Source organism: Amphichorda felina (genome assembly GCF_050947745.1).
Source record: "Amphichorda felina strain 45539 chromosome Unknown scaffold_7, whole genome shotgun sequence".
Taxonomy (NCBI): domain Eukaryota; kingdom Fungi; phylum Ascomycota; class Sordariomycetes; order Hypocreales; family Bionectriaceae; genus Amphichorda; species Amphichorda felina.
Genome location: NW_028145043.1, coordinates 1332858 through 1349922, shown reverse-complemented (window position 1 = coordinate 1349922; position 17065 = coordinate 1332858). Strand labels below are relative to the sequence as shown.

The 17065-nt window shown below is 58.4% G+C and overlaps 9 protein-coding genes across 9 annotated transcripts; 6 read left to right on the top strand and 3 right to left on the bottom strand.

Moving 5' to 3' along the window:
* Positions 1-394: 394 nt before the first annotated feature.
* On the top strand, positions 395-1255 carry ACO1O0_007227 (P-loop containing nucleoside triphosphate hydrolase protein; the record flags this gene model as incomplete). Its single annotated transcript, XM_083196600.1, has 1 exon — positions 395-1255. The coding sequence occupies one exon, from the start codon at positions 395-397 to the stop codon at positions 1253-1255; it is 861 nt and encodes a 286-aa protein (XP_083047808.1).
* A 789-nt stretch (positions 1256-2044) lies between these two features.
* ACO1O0_007226 (AMMECR1 domain-containing protein) lies at positions 2045-2854 on the bottom strand (the record flags this gene model as incomplete). The annotated part of the gene is made up of 1 exon (XM_083196599.1): positions 2045-2854. One exon carries the CDS (start codon positions 2852-2854, stop codon positions 2045-2047), a length of 810 nt encoding a protein of 269 aa, XP_083047807.1.
* Positions 2855-3723: 869 nt separating this feature from the next.
* On the top strand, positions 3724-4027 carry ACO1O0_007225 (uncharacterized protein; the record flags this gene model as incomplete). The annotated part of the gene is made up of 2 exons (XM_083196598.1): positions 3724-3808; positions 3864-4027. The coding sequence occupies 2 exons, from the start codon at positions 3724-3726 to the stop codon at positions 4025-4027; spliced, it is 249 nt and encodes an 82-aa protein (XP_083047806.1).
* A 1585-nt stretch (positions 4028-5612) lies between these two features.
* Positions 5613-6746, top strand: ACO1O0_007224 (uncharacterized protein; the record flags this gene model as incomplete). The annotated part of the gene is made up of 3 exons (XM_083196597.1): positions 5613-5704; positions 5787-6011; positions 6098-6746. 3 exons carry the CDS (start codon positions 5613-5615, stop codon positions 6744-6746), a joined length of 966 nt encoding a protein of 321 aa, XP_083047805.1.
* Positions 6747-7366: 620 nt separating this feature from the next.
* ACO1O0_007223 (uncharacterized protein) lies at positions 7367-8218 on the top strand (the record flags this gene model as incomplete). The annotated part of the gene is made up of 1 exon (XM_083196596.1): positions 7367-8218. The coding sequence occupies one exon, from the start codon at positions 7367-7369 to the stop codon at positions 8216-8218; it is 852 nt and encodes a 283-aa protein (XP_083047804.1).
* A 132-nt stretch (positions 8219-8350) lies between these two features.
* Positions 8351-9208, bottom strand: ACO1O0_007222 (uncharacterized protein; the record flags this gene model as incomplete). Its single annotated transcript, XM_083196595.1, has 1 exon — positions 8351-9208. One exon carries the CDS (start codon positions 9206-9208, stop codon positions 8351-8353), a length of 858 nt encoding a protein of 285 aa, XP_083047803.1.
* Positions 9209-9995: 787 nt separating this feature from the next.
* Positions 9996-10589, top strand: ACO1O0_007221 (uncharacterized protein; the record flags this gene model as incomplete). The annotated part of the gene is made up of 1 exon (XM_083196594.1): positions 9996-10589. One exon carries the CDS (start codon positions 9996-9998, stop codon positions 10587-10589), a length of 594 nt encoding a protein of 197 aa, XP_083047802.1.
* A 1621-nt stretch (positions 10590-12210) lies between these two features.
* ACO1O0_007220 (SMAD/FHA domain-containing protein) lies at positions 12211-13116 on the top strand (the record flags this gene model as incomplete). The annotated part of the gene is made up of 1 exon (XM_083196593.1): positions 12211-13116. One exon carries the CDS (start codon positions 12211-12213, stop codon positions 13114-13116), a length of 906 nt encoding a protein of 301 aa, XP_083047801.1.
* Positions 13117-15325: 2209 nt separating this feature from the next.
* Positions 15326-16267, bottom strand: ACO1O0_007219 (aldo/keto reductase; the record flags this gene model as incomplete). The annotated part of the gene is made up of 1 exon (XM_083196592.1): positions 15326-16267. The coding sequence occupies one exon, from the start codon at positions 16265-16267 to the stop codon at positions 15326-15328; it is 942 nt and encodes a 313-aa protein (XP_083047800.1).
* Positions 16268-17065: the final 798 nt, after the last annotated feature.

The window sequence follows — 17065 nt, the reverse complement described above, 5'->3', positions numbered from 1 at the left end:
GTCCCTGCCCAGGGTCTTCGACGGCGCAAGGAGCAGCTGCTGCTTTTGCTGCGATTTTCAAGGACTCCCCCGAGGAGAGGAGAGACAAGCTCCATTCACAAGCTCTCGCTCTCCCGGGGCTTCCCAACCGCCCGTCCAACCATCCAAGCGAGGCGAGCCTGCTTTCTTTTTCGCTTCCCTGCATTATCCCGACTCCTCCCATCTCACCGACTCGTCCTTGTGGCCACGCATCCTCTGTTCCTACGAGTACGAGTACTGTCGACCAGAAAGGAGTCTGACCAGGGAGGAAGACACGACGCCTGCCCCGAAAGGAAGCTCCATCATACACGCGGCCGACCTCGACCGAATCTGACACTCGAATCGAATCAACTCACCCACGCAACCGCCATCAGCAATGTCGCACGATGCCGCCATGGCCGCCCAAGGCCAGGACCAGCAGCAGCAGCAGCAGCAGCAGCAGACCCCGGTCCCCATATCCATCACCATCTGCGGCGACGGCGGATGCGGCAAGTCGTCGATAACACTGCGCCTCGTCCGGTCGCAATGGACCTCCGAGTACGACCCGACCATTGAGGACTCGTACAGCCTCACCCGTCGCATCGATGGCATCACCTACCACCTCTCCCTCACAGACACGGCCGGCCAGGAGGAGTACCGCGGCATGTGGGCGTCGTCCAACCTCGGCGCCGACGCATTCCTCATGGTCTACGACATCACGTCGCGCGACTCGCTCGACGCCCTGCAGTACTTTGACGACCTCGTCAACATGGAGGCCGAGACGCGCCTCGACAATGCCGAGCGCGCCAAGCGCGCGGGGCTCAAGCCCACCGAGGGCAGCAGCTTCGGCGGCCGAGGCAAGGCCGTGCCCCCCGTCAAGATCGTCGCCGGCAACAAGTGCGACCTGCAGGAGAGCCGCCGCGTGCCCGCCGCCACGGGGCTCGAGTGGGCGCGCAAGCGCGGCTGCGGCTTCATGGAGACGAGCGCCCGCCTCGAGGTCAACATCGAGGAGACGTTCGCGCTAATCGTGCGCCGCGTCGTCGAGGCCCGCCGCCTGGCCGAGACGGGCCTGGTGGAGAACATCGAGATGAACGCCCGCGGCATGACGAAGCCCCTGAGCCCGATCCCCGACCGCCCCCATCATCATCATCATCACCACGACGAGAAGAGGGCGCCGGGCGTGAGGGGACCCAACATCAACGGGGATAGGATCGCGCGGCCGAGGAGTGGCTTCTGGCAGAAGCTGAGGTGTTGGTAGGGACCAAGTCCCTCGGGTTGCATGGAGCATATGTTTTTGGGAGGATCACTGGAATGGGCTGTGGGAGCCTCTTTATTACGGGTTTTTGAATTTTTGTTTTCGGCTAGGCCCGTTTTCACCACGTGCACGGGCACACCTTGGCGTTCATGGAGGATATAGGTATATGTTGGGAACATGGACACTGATGGGCTGATTCCCCGGGGCGAGTTTCTACATGGCGCGCGGATGGGACACGGAGAATTAAATCGTCGTGCTTGGGCAACCGCTAGGTCTCGCTACAAGTTTTGTTTAGGATATTATGTTTTTTTCAAAGATAATCAAAATCCGTTCTATTCGTATCTACTAACATTCTTGCGCTAACCTATTATCACTGGGTAACCCTACTACGTATGAGTCTTGCCTACGAATAGTCGGTCGTGTGATTTACTACGGCCGACCTCTTCAAGACCGAGAACGTAGTGGAGTTGAACAGCGCTCCCAATCGTGGGGCGTTTGGCGCCATTGCCTGCAAGAAATCAACGTGTATCGAAAAGTGTATTGATTAAACCCGAGCCCTGTGTGTGTGTTATCCCTGTGATCCGTAAACTTCCTGTATCAAATCCATGAGTGGGGCAAAATATCATCGTCATCATCGTCAAAAACAACCCATCCGACTTGCCCCAAGAAGTCAAAACCATTAACTCGTAGAACGCCGTCATCTCATCACTCCGTGGCTAGCTCGAAGATGATAATACTCATATGAGGGTGCATAGGTAGGTAGGTAGGTGGGTAGAGGAAAGAACCCAACGCCTAAGCGCTCTCGACCCAGTCCCGCCACTTCCTGAACTCCCCGTAGCCCAGGCTGCACTTCTTGCCCTGGTAGCGCGTGACGTGCAGGTCGAGGGCCTTCCACTGCGCGCGGCTGCCCATCCAGCCAGCCTTGCGCGTCAGGCTAAACAGGGCCTCCTCGCGCGACCAGCCCTGCTCGGACGCCACGTCCGGGAGGTACGTGGAGCCGTAGCGGCGGCCGCGGTCGGTGAAGGACAGGCGCACGCCGTGCACGCCGACGGCCCAGTCGTACGGATCGGCCACGGGCTCGAAGTCGGTGAGCAGCGTGACGGCCACCTGCAGGCGGGGGAGCTCGCGCCGCGAGATGGGCCGGAAGCGCGAGTCGTGCAGGGCCGAGATGAGGGCGTACTCGGGGAGGCCCTCGGAGAGGGGCTGGGCCTCGAAGGTGCCGATGCAGCCGCGCAGGGAGACCTCGTCCTCGTCGTCGCCGTCCTCGTCATCGTACGTGTTCCATGTGACGAAGAGCGGGGCCGAGGGCGGGGTGTTGGCGGCGACGACCGAGGCGAGCGGCAGAGAGGATGTGGATGTGTCGGGGGTGGAGGATACGCCGCCAATGTCCACGGAGGACGAGGACGAGGAGGATGGGGGCGAGTCGGCGAGACGGGCGAGGGCGGGGGCCTTGGGAGGCGCGTTTTCTTTGCCCGCGGGCTGGGCGCTGGCTGTGTATTTGTCCCAAGAGGACTGGATCTCGTCGAGGGAGAGGGCCTTGCGCTTGCTGAGGTGGGCGTCGAGAGCCTCGAAGCAGGCGATGCAGTGAGCTGGGGTGGCCATGGCGGTTGTCGAACGTAGCAGCTGGTCACGCCTTGGTTGGGAGTGTTGAATCTACAACGCGATGCTTCGAGGGAGCCCCGGCCTTCCCTTGGGCAGCGATGGAGGGTTTATGTATAGGAGCGAGAAGAGAGTGAGGTTAGGCAGGAGAGCGGAGGCAAAGATGAAGCTAGTCAGTGTCGTCCCGCCATCCCCGCCTTGGTGGGTTCACTGGGCTTGTGGAGTGGTGGAGCGGTGACTGCAGTGGTGGGTGGCAGCCAGTGGGAGGCACTGGCCAGTGGGTGGCCAACTGGCCATCATGGACGCATCGCCCCGCACTATGGCGGGACCGTATCTAGTGATCTGACTCGGGAGTTTATCAGTTGTGCACTAGCCCCCTTGTGCAAACCCTGCACAAATCCGAACTTTGTGCCCCATATGATTCACGGCGTGTCGCGAACCTTCTTCCGACATCCAATTGTGACTTCAACTCTCCTCAGCCACGGTTTCATGATGGCTTCATCCTCGAGTTCGCGACCGGATATGTGAGATCCGCCCCAAAGTTGCTGCACCGCCCAGCCAAACGCACTGTGCTTGCAACCTGTTCACCCACCATCGCTCCCCTCCGTGACCAGCTGCGTCTCAAGCGAGAGCCCATCATGGATCTGGTGCCGCCCATTCAAACCGCTGACAGGTGGTGGCCCAACACGATGCTTCCAAGGGGGGCTGACGGAGAGGCGAGTGCCCTCGTACAAATACCTGCCCGCCACTGACTTTTCTTGGATTATTGTCTGTCTATTATCTACGCGACCAGTCCTACTCTCGTTTTGTCATCTTCACGCTGTCGCAGGCGACACCACAATCTTTTATTTCCCCCACAGACATTATCCAAGATGAAGTTCTCTTTCTTCGCCATAGCTGCTCTATTTGGCGTTGCAGCAGCCACAACAGGGGGTTCCGCGGAAACAACGTCCAAAGGTCCCGGCAGCCGTCGTCTCCCAGCCGACAGACAGTCAACTGACAGAACCCGCAGACTTCCAGGTCAAGGCCAAGCGTCAGAGGCCGGCCGTCAACGCTCCGGCCATGTCTGACGCCAACGGCAGCGTTATCCCCTACAGCAGAGAGGGGGTGACCCAGAACAAGCAGAAGCGCAAGGCCAAGAGGGTGGCAGCGGCCAAGGCGCAGATGGTGGAATGAGGCTCTGAGGTTCGATAGGGGCATTTGGGGGGGAGTCTATGGCGACTGTCCTCTTTTATATGCAAGTAGACTGATTATCGAGGAACAGCCAGGCCCCTTAGAGAGGCATCGCTGGATGGTAGATGCCGTACTTTCCATCCCCATCTAGTGTTTTGTGTGATGCCGTGGGGTCAACGTCTTTGGAGGTGGTGAGGCTTTGGTAACCGGACGCCATAGTACCTATTTTCGGCCAACACCAAACTTGACATCATTCCCGCGATAATGAGCGAGCTTGGCGAGTGGTCCGTGCTACCAGCCAGAGGTATAATAATAGTAGTACTAGTATCCGTACATGATTACATTGGGTCGGTGATGCGACTATAAGCACCAATATTATTAGGCGATCTCCCCTAGGGCCTGGGTTTCTATTCTCGGTGACTTTCATGACAGCCGACAAGCGCCATCCCTAGGTTCCCACCAGCAAACTTGAAACTGGCGCCTCTTCTGGCCACAGCCACAGACCATCTGAGGAAGACCCATAAAGGCCCGACCGAAAATCGCAGTGGCCGAGGAGGTGACAGGGCTGACTTGCGGGGATCTCCCATGCTCCGCTGGCACCCAGGAGCCCCAGAGTAAGCCGCATCCCAGCCTCTCATCCTGGACTCGTCGGAAAATTGTCCACACTCCTCCTGCTGTGTAAGCGGAACCGAGGGCCTGGTAATTAGACCACCCTTTCGCAGGATACTGCTTCGTTCGGTCCCCATTGCGCCATTATACTACGTACATAGTAGTACTACCACATAGTAACCGTACTCATGTATCCGTACTATGTGTTCGGGACAACGGACTTCTGCAGTTGGTTCACGCCTGGTGCACCTCACTAGAACGCCGCCCTCGCACGATAGGCGACAGATGACGCCTTTTCAGCCCACGCACGCATCCGAGTGAGGCATGCATGGGTGCCAGGCGTTTTGCTGGCGGTTATTAGTGGTAACTGGGGCGCCAAGCGTGGGACTTCTGGGAGCCTGGGACGGACTGGGGGCGAAAGTTGTTTGAAGTTGGGCGGGCGTGGTTGGTGCTGACATCAAATCTCACCATGAGCCCTCATTTGCCATGCTGCACAACATGTGCGGCTGAGCCACGCTGGAGAGTGGAGAGCTCAACGGCGGCCAGCGAGTTGGCGACGCCCCTTCATCTTCAGAGCCCGGTCAGGCCATCAGACCGCCCCCCCTCGCGGATGCCTGGGTGCTGGTGTTGGTGGACTTCATGATAAATGGCCGATGGCCCACCGGGTGGGAGAGCCTCAGCTGGAGAGGGAGGGGGTGCTGAATGGCTTATACAAACCGAATGATACGATGATACGACAAAGCCACGACCTGTGATTCCATCAGAGCAAAAGAAACCCCGCCGTTTCTTGGATCGGAGCAGAACAGCAGAACAGCAGAACAGCAGAACAGTCCGCCTACCTCGAACCCCAAAGCAAGCGGACTAGGAGATCGTCAAGTCAACCATGGGGCTTGGGGCACAAGCACAGTTTGAGCGCGCGAGATGGCGGCTCCGACTGCTTCTCCCCCTCTGGGCTCTGCAGCTCAGCCTCACACTGACCATGGCGGGCATCTTTGCCTGGCGGCTGGGCGACTCGATGAGGTCCTATGATGAGAGGCACAAGGCCGGCGAGATACCGACGCTGGAGCTCGTGTAAGTGACCCCCGGTTTGAAACCTCACCTCAACTCTTCTTCAAGTTTGGCCCCCCCGGAGTCTAACGAGGAGATCTTTCAGCTGGGAGGCCACCAACATCGGTCTCTCGGGCGTGTCGACCGTCTGCACGCTCTTCGAGATTGCCAGATTCATCGGCGAGTCGCTGACACCGTGGACGGTGCTCTTCACCCACACCATCAAGCTCACCTGCGCAACCGCCCTCCTGGTGCTCGACAGCGTGGCCCACGCCAGGCGCATAGACGGCCACTACACGGCCATCGGCCTCGGCCTAGACGTCGCCTTGCTGTGAGCCTGCCCCCCCTTCTTGATCCTCTTCTTGTTGTTGCTGTTGCTGTGCCAGGGCATGATGGAACTGACAGACCGTCGAGCAGAATCACCGCCGCCTCCCTCGCCATCTACGCCGCCCTCACGTACCGCCGCCTCGCCGCCGGCGCCAACTACGCCCACAGCCTCGACGTCAAGAGCTACGGCTTCCACGACACGTCGTACCCGGGCAGCGCCGGCAGCAGGCTCAGCGTGCGGCCGGTCCTGGAGAAACGCCTATCCTCGGCGGCGTCGTCGACGCGCCTCAGCTTCAGCTCGGCGCAGCACCACCACAGCCGCAGCAACAGCGAGGACGTCGAGGCCGTGGCCCTGGAGGCCGTGGACTCGTCGCGGTCGTCGTACTACAGGCACGAGCGCGACACGCGGTTCGACGACTATCTCGCGCGGCGGGAGTCGACGGACGGGACGGCGACCAGGGCGTCGGACGGGGACAGGACGCAGGACGATGACAGTGGCAGCGGCGCAGCTGCCAAGGGCAGGCCGAGGGGCCGGAGCATGCTGGGCAGCGACCGGGGGCTGGTTGCGGTGCCGGAGGAGGAGGAGGCGGCGGCGACGCTGAGGAATACTACTGAGAGCAAGGCGGAGCAGGATGCGAAGGACCGGGAGGCGCTGCTGGGAGACGGGAGGCGGGACAGCGATGAGGTGGACGTGGTACAGGTGCACCAGGAGGTGGACCTTGCTGAGAGGAGGTGGTAGCCAGGGGGGGATGGGATGGGATATATCCTGTGTGCATGTGGAGGTTCGAGAGGACGTCGTCCTATTTTCAAGCATTGAACGAAACGAGCTACGAAGACATTGGATCTCTTTTACAACACATTAGCGGGCGTTAGCAATTTAGTAGGATTCATCCATTGCCAACTGGCATTTCGCTTCTCTTGCGGGCCTCATCCGTAGGGCGCCGGCCTATTGAGACCTACTGCGTATTAAGTCGAATCCTCAGATGCAACTGATATGTGTATACAGTTGCTCATTGGACAAACGCAAACGCGCCTGTGTCGGATAGATGCGACTCTGGCGTATCATCGTCCAGATTTCTCCACAGCACAATCTAAACTTAGTACCGATTAAAGAAGGAGAGGAAGACGATCCACAGGGCTGGCCCGCCCCTAGGCCTGCCGAATTGGCCAAGTTTCAGGAATATGCAATCGCCCGACTTTTCCTCACGGCCGATTTCTCACGGCCGATTTCTCACCGGCTTCCTTCTCCCAGCCTCGAGACGCCACGACGGACCTGTGGCGACGTCTTGCGCCCACTAAGCGCGGGTCTCTGGGACGCCCTCCTCCTTTCCCTACGAGCATTACTCCTCGTACGCAACCATGGCCGCGCCCCCGAGTTCCCAAGGTCCCGACATCCGTTCGCTACAGAACAGCTATGGGCCCGAGATGGTGCCCCATTCGTGGCCCGAGGCCGTCCCCGAGCCGACCCTCGAGGTCGTCCCCAACTCCCACCTGTCGCACCAGGTCATCACTCCGTACAAGCCGGAGGGTTCCCACGAAGCCACAGAGGAGGCGGCGCGGAGCCCCAAGAAGAAGATCCTCGGGCTCCCGGTCCTCTGGTTCTGGCTCGCCATCGCCGGACTCGTGGTCATCATGGGAGTCGGCATGGGAGTCGGCCTGGGGGTAGGCCTCAGCCAGTCCAAGGACGACTCGCCGTCGTCCAACGAATCATCCATCACCACCGACATTGGGAAGATAGTCTCCTCTTTTGCCACCGGGGAGGCAACGGCAACAATGGCGCCCACCTCGACGGAAAGCGAGGCACCCACCTCCACCAGCAGCGTGGGACCCGTGACGTCGGGGAGCACGGGCATGGCCGACAACAGCTGCGTCGAGGACAAGCCCACGACGTACCACGCACCCAGCGGCGATCAGTTCCGCAAGTACTGCTTCCGCGACTGGCCCAATGGCAGCGAAGCGATGGAGGGCGAGGGCAAGGTCGTCGACCTCTCCTACATGACGGTGTACACGTTCGAGGAGTGCATGGAGGCGTGCCTGGACTACAACGACATGCCGGAGGGTGCGGGCTACAAGAAGTGCGCGGCGGTGACGTACAACTCGAACCTGACGAGCATCGTCGACGAGCAGGGCGGGAATTGCTTCCTCAAGGACCGGCCGGGGAAGGGCAACCAGGCGGCGGCCGAGGTTGCCAGTGCCATGTTGGTGGATTGATATGCGGCTCTTGGACAGCGTGTTTTTGTTGCTAGCGGACCAATCAATGAAAAATTAATGACCCAATACTCTCGATGCGTCTGCCATGTGCCTCATACTCATTTACTCATTTATCCACCCATCCACCCCCCTTCACCTCTTGCACCCACGACCGCCCTTCCACCGCAGCCTCCCCACCCAGGCCGCCCAGCGCTGCACCTCGTCGGCCGCCAGCAGCCGGTCGACGGTGTAGTAGTCGCGCGCCAGGTCCTCGTGTCCCCTGAACTGGTGGACGAAGCGGTGGCAGGCGCCGCACAGCCAGGCGACGTTCTGCAGGTCCTCGCGGCGGTGCCAGCCGCGGCGCACGGCCTTGTCGTGCACGAAGCGCGGGATCAGGTGGTGGTACGACAGCGGGATCCACCAGCGCGCGCAGATCTCGCAGGCGTCGGCGCGGGAGGCGGACGAGGCGGGCGGCGGCGTGGTGAGGGTGGTGATGTAGGTGGTGAGGATGGGCAGGAGGAAGGCCTCGGGGGTGGAGGGGAGCGGGGAGTCGAGGGTTGGGTCCGGCGAGATGAGGTGGTATGTGCGGAGGGTGTCGGTGGTGGAGGGTGCGAGGTCGAGGTCGGAGAGGCTGGAGGTGGTCAGGGGCAGCGAGTACTGGGCTTGCAGGGTGGATGAGTCGCGCCACGAGGCGAGGTCCAGCTGCTGGAGGTCCGTAGGCAGGGCGTCGAAGATGTCGTTGGCCAGGTAGTCGATGAAGTCGGCCAGCTCGTCGGCGGCGCGGTCGGGGTCTAGGGAGTCCTCCGGGGTATCACCGGGGGCCGGGCCGGAGGATACCGCGGAGCCGGAGCCAGAGATCTCGGAGGTCCCGGAGGACGCGGCAGCAGATGCGGGGTTCTTGGCCCGGCGACGCCGCTTGGGCTTCGGGGCCGAGGCGGGGTCGGCACGCACCAGCGCCGTGGACAGGCAGTCCCGCAGCAGTGCGAAATTGGGGCTCTCAGGGTCCGACATGGTATGTTCTCGAGGTCGAGTGTCGGCGCAGCGGCGAATGCAGCAGGTTCAAGTGGGACAATGCAGCTGTGGGGTCGAGTCGTGCACGAGTTGGGGGCGATGGAGGTTATTATATCGCACTCCTATCGACAAGCAGCCACGTGGATCAAAATTAAAGCAAAGGATTCAGCTTCGGGGAACGGGGTGGAATCGGCACCGGCGTCGATAAGTATTTGCTCATTAATGCCCGGCCTGACTTTTACTTGCATCTCGCACGCGATAGCCTCGGCCGCCGACTGCCGGCTTCCAACACCGGCTGAGTCACCGGCCAGCCTCAGAACCATTTGCCCAGAACCATGGCCCATCTGTCCAGGATGCAACAATGCAAATCACATCCCACAACGATGGCGGAGAGGCCACAATTTCCCACGGCACGGGCTACACCTGACTGTGTCTGGTCACACCTTGCCACGTCTACTCATGTCCGGTCATTTACGCCTAGTGCTACTACAGAACTGTGACATCGCCACGTCTGACCTTACGAATACCATGCAATCTTTGGAGAATCGCGCCTGGTATATTTTTCAATATCGCCTTAGCAGTGGCAAGTGCCGCCAAAGAAGAACCTGCTGCTCTCCTGATTTCAATACATGTATATACATAATACGGCCGGCTTCCTTGACCCTTGTCGTGGAATACTAAATAGGGGACACAGGATACGGGACACGAAACCAAACTACAAATTACCCGCACAAAGTACCCGCACGGATCTCAAGCTATAAATCTTTCACAAGGACACCATCTACCAATGTTGCCCCCTGCCACTGACAACTATGGCATCTTCCAGGACACTATCGCTGGGCTCTCTGAACCCCTCTCTTCCCTCAACTCCCTCTCTCCCCTTGTCTCCCTACTCGCCCTCGCCTACCAGACTGAAACACCCTCACCGTCCTGCCAGGACCGCCTCTCCAGCCTCATGTACACCCTGGCACCATCCCCAGCCGACCACTACTCGCACGAGGAGCTCCGTTGCTCCTTCACGCGCCTGCTCAGACCCGTGCTCAGCGGCATGACGGGCCTGCGCGAGTTCCAGGAGGCTGTGGGCGCGTCTTCGGACCCGGGGGGGTTCCGTGACTTCTGGAGGCTCCAGGGGCGGAACCTTATCAGGGATCTCGTCCAGTTTGTCGGCAACCCGGACGGCGGCGACGAGGCATCCCCGGGGGCCGACGTGCCGTTCCTGGACGCCTTTGTCGCGGACCTTGGCTGTCGGGTTGCACTGGGGCTGGATCGCGGCCAGCTGATTCTGGTCCCCGGGGAGGCAAAGGCGGGCGATGATGTCCGGCTGAGGCTAGTCCTCCATCATGACAGGGCGATGGCCTTCAGGGAGTTGAGCCTGACTTAGTGTTGGAACAGGCAGACCACTTTTGCTTCATTGTTAGCATACGTTATCAGATTACACAATAAAAATATGTTTCTAGTCTACTGAGATGCTTCTTCATTGATGAATTCGATATCACTTTCGAATATCGGTAGTCGAGCGTCAGTAGTGGTTGGTCTAAGAGTTTAAGCAGGTAGGATCAAAGGGGCAAGTTGCCCCAAACACGTTCCGCGATCCCGTCCCGCCTCATTGACCGAACCGGTAAGGACATGACTGCGTGAAACAGGGGTCGCAGGCGGCAGTACTAACTGCTGGCGAGCTACTAGTAGTAGGCATTCTACTATGTAATGCGACGCTACTAAAGTTGCCGTGGCTTTTTTTACATGGTACTAATGTTACTATACCTTTCCGCTTCAGGAATGGACTGTCCGCGTATAAATTAGTTGTTCTAAAAGCTCAACGGCGCTGAATACGTCTCTTCGCCCCCTTACAATCTTGTAGCTGCCTCGGGTTGTGATCGAAGAACCTGCTTATCGCACCTATCAATAAGCTTTCGGGACACTTTCGGCGCCGGAATTGCAACCGCTTCCCAGTGGCTTTCACACGCGGTCTCAACGGAAAAATACATCGCTATTAAAGTACATATATATATATAGTACGTATGTTTCGACGATCCCTGTCTAAGACAGCAAGGTGTGGTAACAGGAGCAAAAGTTCCAGTAATATAGTAACTTTAGCAGCGTCCCTTCACATGGGACATGCTACGGTGATGAGATACGAAGGGGACTTCCCGCTCTGCCCCTTGTTTTTGCTTCTCCTTCTCCAGGTAGTCCGGACGCACGAGGTCAAAAGCCATGATCTTCGTGGGCAGATCATATAACAACAACACATTCAATGGTCACCAATCCGGCCGTACCGTAAACCCATCCTATTTCCCATAATTTCTTTTGACCAAACTACCTACCTATTCCTGTCGCAGACAATAAGCCATAGTCACAAACGGTGATGCAGGAAAGGTTCATTGTACATGCAACTCAAGTAAAATGGACTACTTAGACCAGGTGAGTGGCTTAGGTGCGTGGCGCAGTGTGGCGTGGCGGGCCAGATTCATGACAGCCATGTCTTGTCGTATTAATACTCGCCGTATGTATGGATACGTACGGATAATAATGATAATGATGCTAGTTGATCACAGCATGACCAACGGCCGAGAATTCGCCGAAACATATACCATCAGTTAGCTGAAATTCGATAAATGCGCTCCATTTCTACTCTATCACACAGCTATTCAGAATAGGCATGTATTACTGTCAGAGAACGCTTCAAAAGGCTTCGCGCTTGAGTAAAACAAACCCCGCATGTAAATAAATATGTTTCCGATCGTAAGATTTACGGAAAATTCGTGTATAGCCTCAAAATTTAAAAAATAGCACCGTTTAACCTCTTTCCTAATGGTGCTTGATACGTATGATGATTACCTTAGCCCAGGTGGGGCTCGCAGCTACAGGCGCAGCTTCGCTCCCACAATCGGTACGCCCACGGGTAACGGCCCTTGTATCCGTACCAACTTCAACTCAATCTCAACCGCCTCACCCCGCCACCTCATCACACAAACTCGTCTACCGGTGGCAGACAACCTACCGTGATGGCTTCAGACGACGAGCACGCGAGCCGAGCGCGCCGGCGACGCGACGACGACGATCCAGAGCCCCGAGACAGAGAAGACCGCAAGAGTCGCCCCAGGGACGCGGACCGCGACCGCCACGACCGGCACCGCCGCAGATCTCGCGACCGCCGCGACAGACGCCGCTCCCGGACACCAGACTCCTCCAGCAGGCGACACCGCAGTCGTGACCGCAGTCGTGACCGTGACCGCAGTCGTGACCGTAACCGTGACCGTGACCGTGACCGCGACCGCAACGGTGACCGCGACAGAAAGCCACGACGACGCCACTCCCCCAAAGCCAAGACCCCCCCGCGCAGCCCCCTCAAACGCTCCGGCCCCCTGCCCTCGCAGGAGGACTCGTGGGCCGTCACCAAGGGCGAGGAGCCAGAGAAGCCCAAGGAGAAGCCCAACTACGGGACGACGGGCGTCCTGGCGGCGGCGTCCAACTCGATCGCGCAGGCCGACGGCACGGCCGTGACGCTCAAGTACCACGAGCCGCCCGAGGCGCGCAAGCCGCCGCCGCGCGACCAGTGGAAGATGTTCGTTTTCAAGGGCGGCGACATTGTCGACACGGTGGACCTGGGCGCGCGCAGCTGCTGGCTGGTGGGCAGGGACGCGGCCGTGGTGGACCTGCCGGCCGAGCACCCGAGCATCAGCAAGCAGCACGCCGTGGTGCAGTTCCGCTACACGGAGAAGAGGAACGAGTTTGGCGACAAGGTCGGCAGGGTCAAGCCGTACCTCATCGACCTGGAGAGCGCCAACGGGACGGTGCTGAACGGCGACAAGGTCCCAGATAGCAGGTACCTCGAGCTGCGGAACAAGGACATGGTGCAGTTTGGGCACAGCTCGCGCGAGTATGTCTTTGTGCTTGCGCCGAGGGAGTAGATGGGTTTCTGGCAGCAGCAAGGTGACGGCCATTGGTCGTCAGTCACCCGACACCAGCACCCCAAAGCATCAGCGACAGAAGAACGGCTTTCCATGAGACGAGTGATCTGAGAGTTGAATCCCGGGCAACTAGAATCGTCGATAGACGGTCGAAGACGATGCTTAAAAAGAGCACTCGTCATAGCCGGGGCCTCCTCTACGAGACTAACGGGCTCGCGACCTGTTCGCTAATGGGACATTCTCGGATCATGCCCTGGTATCACTCCGGCGTCGTGGACCCCTCGGCCACTTCTCAAAAATATATCCCGCTGGTCGAAAGTTATTTTTCCGAATGGGGACGTTAAGGATTGAACAAAGGACAGCCTCGAATCCACGTCTTCCCGACTTCATGTTGCGAGGCCCTTGTTTGAGCAGGGGGAACCATCCACTTCGCCAGTCAAATCAGCAGTATAACAGGAAGCTAGGACATGACGTGCTACCCCAGGAGGTATAGATGATCAGCCTAGTGAATACAACCATAACCTCTCAACTCTCCCGTTATTCAATGACGTGCCAGCAACAAGCGTCCTTTGTCTGACCCATCTTTGTCCCTATCACACAGTACGACACCTATGGTAGGATCTTTCATTCTAGACCAACGACGCTCACATCATTTCACACTGGCCTGGCGTGTTATCCACCGCAGCAGCCGCAGTCCAAACAGCAATGCCACCTACCCAGGCACCAGCAAACCGTTGCAGGCCCTATCTAATGGACATGCGGTGTGGGCGCAGAGCACGCTCAGATATAGCTTGTGAGAAAGGAGTATCATTGGTTGCTGCGGCTGTTTGTTGCCCAATGGGCGATAACAGGTCTTGACTGGCTCAGGTCGAACGGTGGACAAACAGGATCCCAGAGCCATCCACGACGAGTCCAGTATCTTCTGCGGGCGGCCAGCCCTGCAGGACGGCAAGAGGGGCGGTCTATCCTCAACAAGGAGCTCGTCAGTCTGCAGCAGGAACCAACGTGCTTATCTCCAAGCTGCTGTGCCGCAGTGTGGTTACCTATCTATGCCCGTCAGCCTTGCAGATTATCGCTTGCGGAAGCAGCATCGACGTATAGAATACCGCCTATCATCGTCAAGACGTCAACACTGAGATTCTTTTTTTCTTTTTTTCTTTCTTTTTGCCTACCCGGTCGGTCCATGTGCCAGGAGATCTGTCCAGGAATTTGGATACAACCTTTTCATAAGGGCAACGCCTGTCTTCCACAGCCAAGCCCAAGCAAGTACTCGTAACCGGAGGTTGCAGGGCGCGCGAGCCTCCTGCAGCGGAAGACCACCCGGTCCCGGCATGTTCTCGTCGCATGGACAAACCGCGCGCGCTGATCGTCAGGGGCCAGCCAAACAAAACCAAAAAAAAAAATTAATTAAAAAAAAATTGCCCAGGCCAAGCGCGGCTCTCCCGGTCACCAAAGTCCCCCTCCTCTCTCCCTCCTAATTACCGTATGAAGGGGGGAGGGTTTCGAACTCGTCCGACAAAGCCAAGACGCCATGTTGAGACGGCGGTGGATCCGCAGGTGGATAAGGAAAACTGGAGATGGGTTCTAACTTCTTGCCTCCATTCCCACTCGGTCTGGCTCCGACGGGCGGAACTTTCATGAGTGCCGGCTACGTCATTCCGGTCAGCCCTTTGCTATTCCTCTTTCTACCTAGGTGGTTTGAGGCAATCTTCGGGAACAAGTCGGTGTTGTGCAGAGTCCACCAAAGTTGAGAAGCGCGAGTAATGTTGGGTTCAGTTAGTCAGGAACGTGCATGCGTATCCTAGTATGCACGTAGTACATCACCAAATGTCATTCGCGAGGGGGCTCCGTGTAAGTGACCAGTATGTGATAAAAAAAAAGTTTCATAATTCGTGCTATGCTGGAATCTATCCAGAGGCTGGAAGAGCAAGATCTAGCTAGAATCTCTATCCCTATGCTCCATCCGTCTATAAAAGTCTATGTGAGTTTCGACCAGGAAAGACTGTATACAGTTTTCCCATATGGTCGGCGCCATAGTTCTTTGTCTGGCGGCGACAATCGATGTTGTCGCACGCGCATGCCGTTCTGGTAGAGGGGTTCCCCTATGTCATGATGCTTTAAAATCCCATCGCAAAGAAAACCCATTCAAAAACCCCAAGATAATGATAAAAAGTCGTCAAATGATTTCAAGACACAAGTGTCAAGCCGCTCAGTCCTTGGACTTGTGCATGGAGCCGGTGACGTAGTTCTCGGCGCCGAGGGCGTTGATGGTCTCAATGTCCTCCTGGGACAGGGTGAAGTCGAAGCTGTCGAGGTTGCTCTGGATGCGGTGGGCCGTCAGGCTCTTGGGCAGGACGACGTTGCCGCGGGCGGCGTTCCAGTTGAGGAGGACCTGAGCGGGCGTGCGGCCGTACTTCTGGGCGATGGCGCCGATGGTGGGATCCTCGAGCTTGTTGCCACGGGCGAGGGGAGAGTAGGCCTCGATGAGGATGCCGTTGCGCGCGCAGAGGTCGACGAGGGCCTCGCGCTGGCAGAAGGGGTGCACCTCGACCTGGTTGACGGCGGGGACAACGCGCGCGTTGTCGAGGAGGTTCTCGATGTGACCGGCACCAAAGTTGGAGACACCGATGGAGCGGACCTTGCCGAGGCGCTGGGCGGTCTCGAGGGCGCGCCACGAGGCGAGGCGCTTCTCCTCGTCGTCGGCGGGCGAGTGGATCAGGTAGAGATCGATGTAGTCAAGGCCGAGCTTCTCGAGGGAGTCGCAGAGGGCCTGGAAGGTGGCCTCGTAGCCGTGGTCGGCGTCCCAGACCTTGGAGCAGACATAGACCTCCTCGCGGGGGGTGCCGGTGCGCTCCAGCCAGCGGCGGATGGCGCGGCCGCAGGCCTCCTCGTTGGCGTAGCGGGCAGCAGAGTCGATGTGACGGTAGCCGGCATCGAGAGCAGCAGTGACGGCGTCCTCAGTCTCCTGGCCGTTGGGGGCCTTGTAGACACCCAGGGCAACCTTGGGGATGTAGTTGCCGTCGTTAAGCTGGAGGGAGTCGACGGAGCCGTGGCGGGAACGGGCCTGCTGCTGCTGCTGGCTACCGATAGACTTCTTGGTGAAGGTCCTGCGCTCAGGCGAGGTCTCGGGGGTGATAGCGGAGGGAGCCATGGTGATCAAGTGTGTAAGTGCTGTCTGTGGTGGATGAAGGTTGGTGGAAGAGATGGCTGTTGTCTGTATGGTCTTGGGTATCGAAGAGGGATGGATGAGATGAAGCTGATGGGGATAATATGGTCTGGACTGGAGTGGGTTGGTGGCAGTCTTATATACTTGATGAAGGGGCTCGAAATTATCCTACCGCTCAGCCATTGCCGCCGATGTAAACGCATCCCGCTCGCTCAACAATGCCGAGATACCTCACGGCCGTGTTTGCCGCCAGCATTGGAGGTATCCAGGTACCTAGCGCCAGGTACGTACATCTATCCAGGTACTATCCAGAGGCCACCAACACGGCGACTACTTCGGAGACGTCGATGTGGGCCCCTTGTTCCAGGGGGCGAGCCAAACGTCGGGACGCGGCTGGCTCGAGTCCTCGATCTGCTCTATTGCTGGTCCTAGACAGTGGCAGGCACAGACGCGGGTCGCTACGTGTGAAGCAGCAAGCTGCGTATTTTCTGGAGACGCTGTGGACACCCTGTGGATGCGGTCGCGATAACACGGCTGCGGCATTTTATCAGGATATCAGTGAGATCCAGTGTTTTGTTTTCGTGTCTCCAGAAATGACGAACGTTGGGCCTTTCAGCGTGCGTCGTTGGACGCGGTCGCAGATGTGCGGTATGTAGGCACCCCATACCGTCGTGCCAATGTCGGCATAGTACGATGTTGAGAACCATGACGTGCAGGCAGCGAGCTACATGATACCCGACGCCCACTTGTGCCCGCTGATAATAATACTCTGGGGTTTCTCTG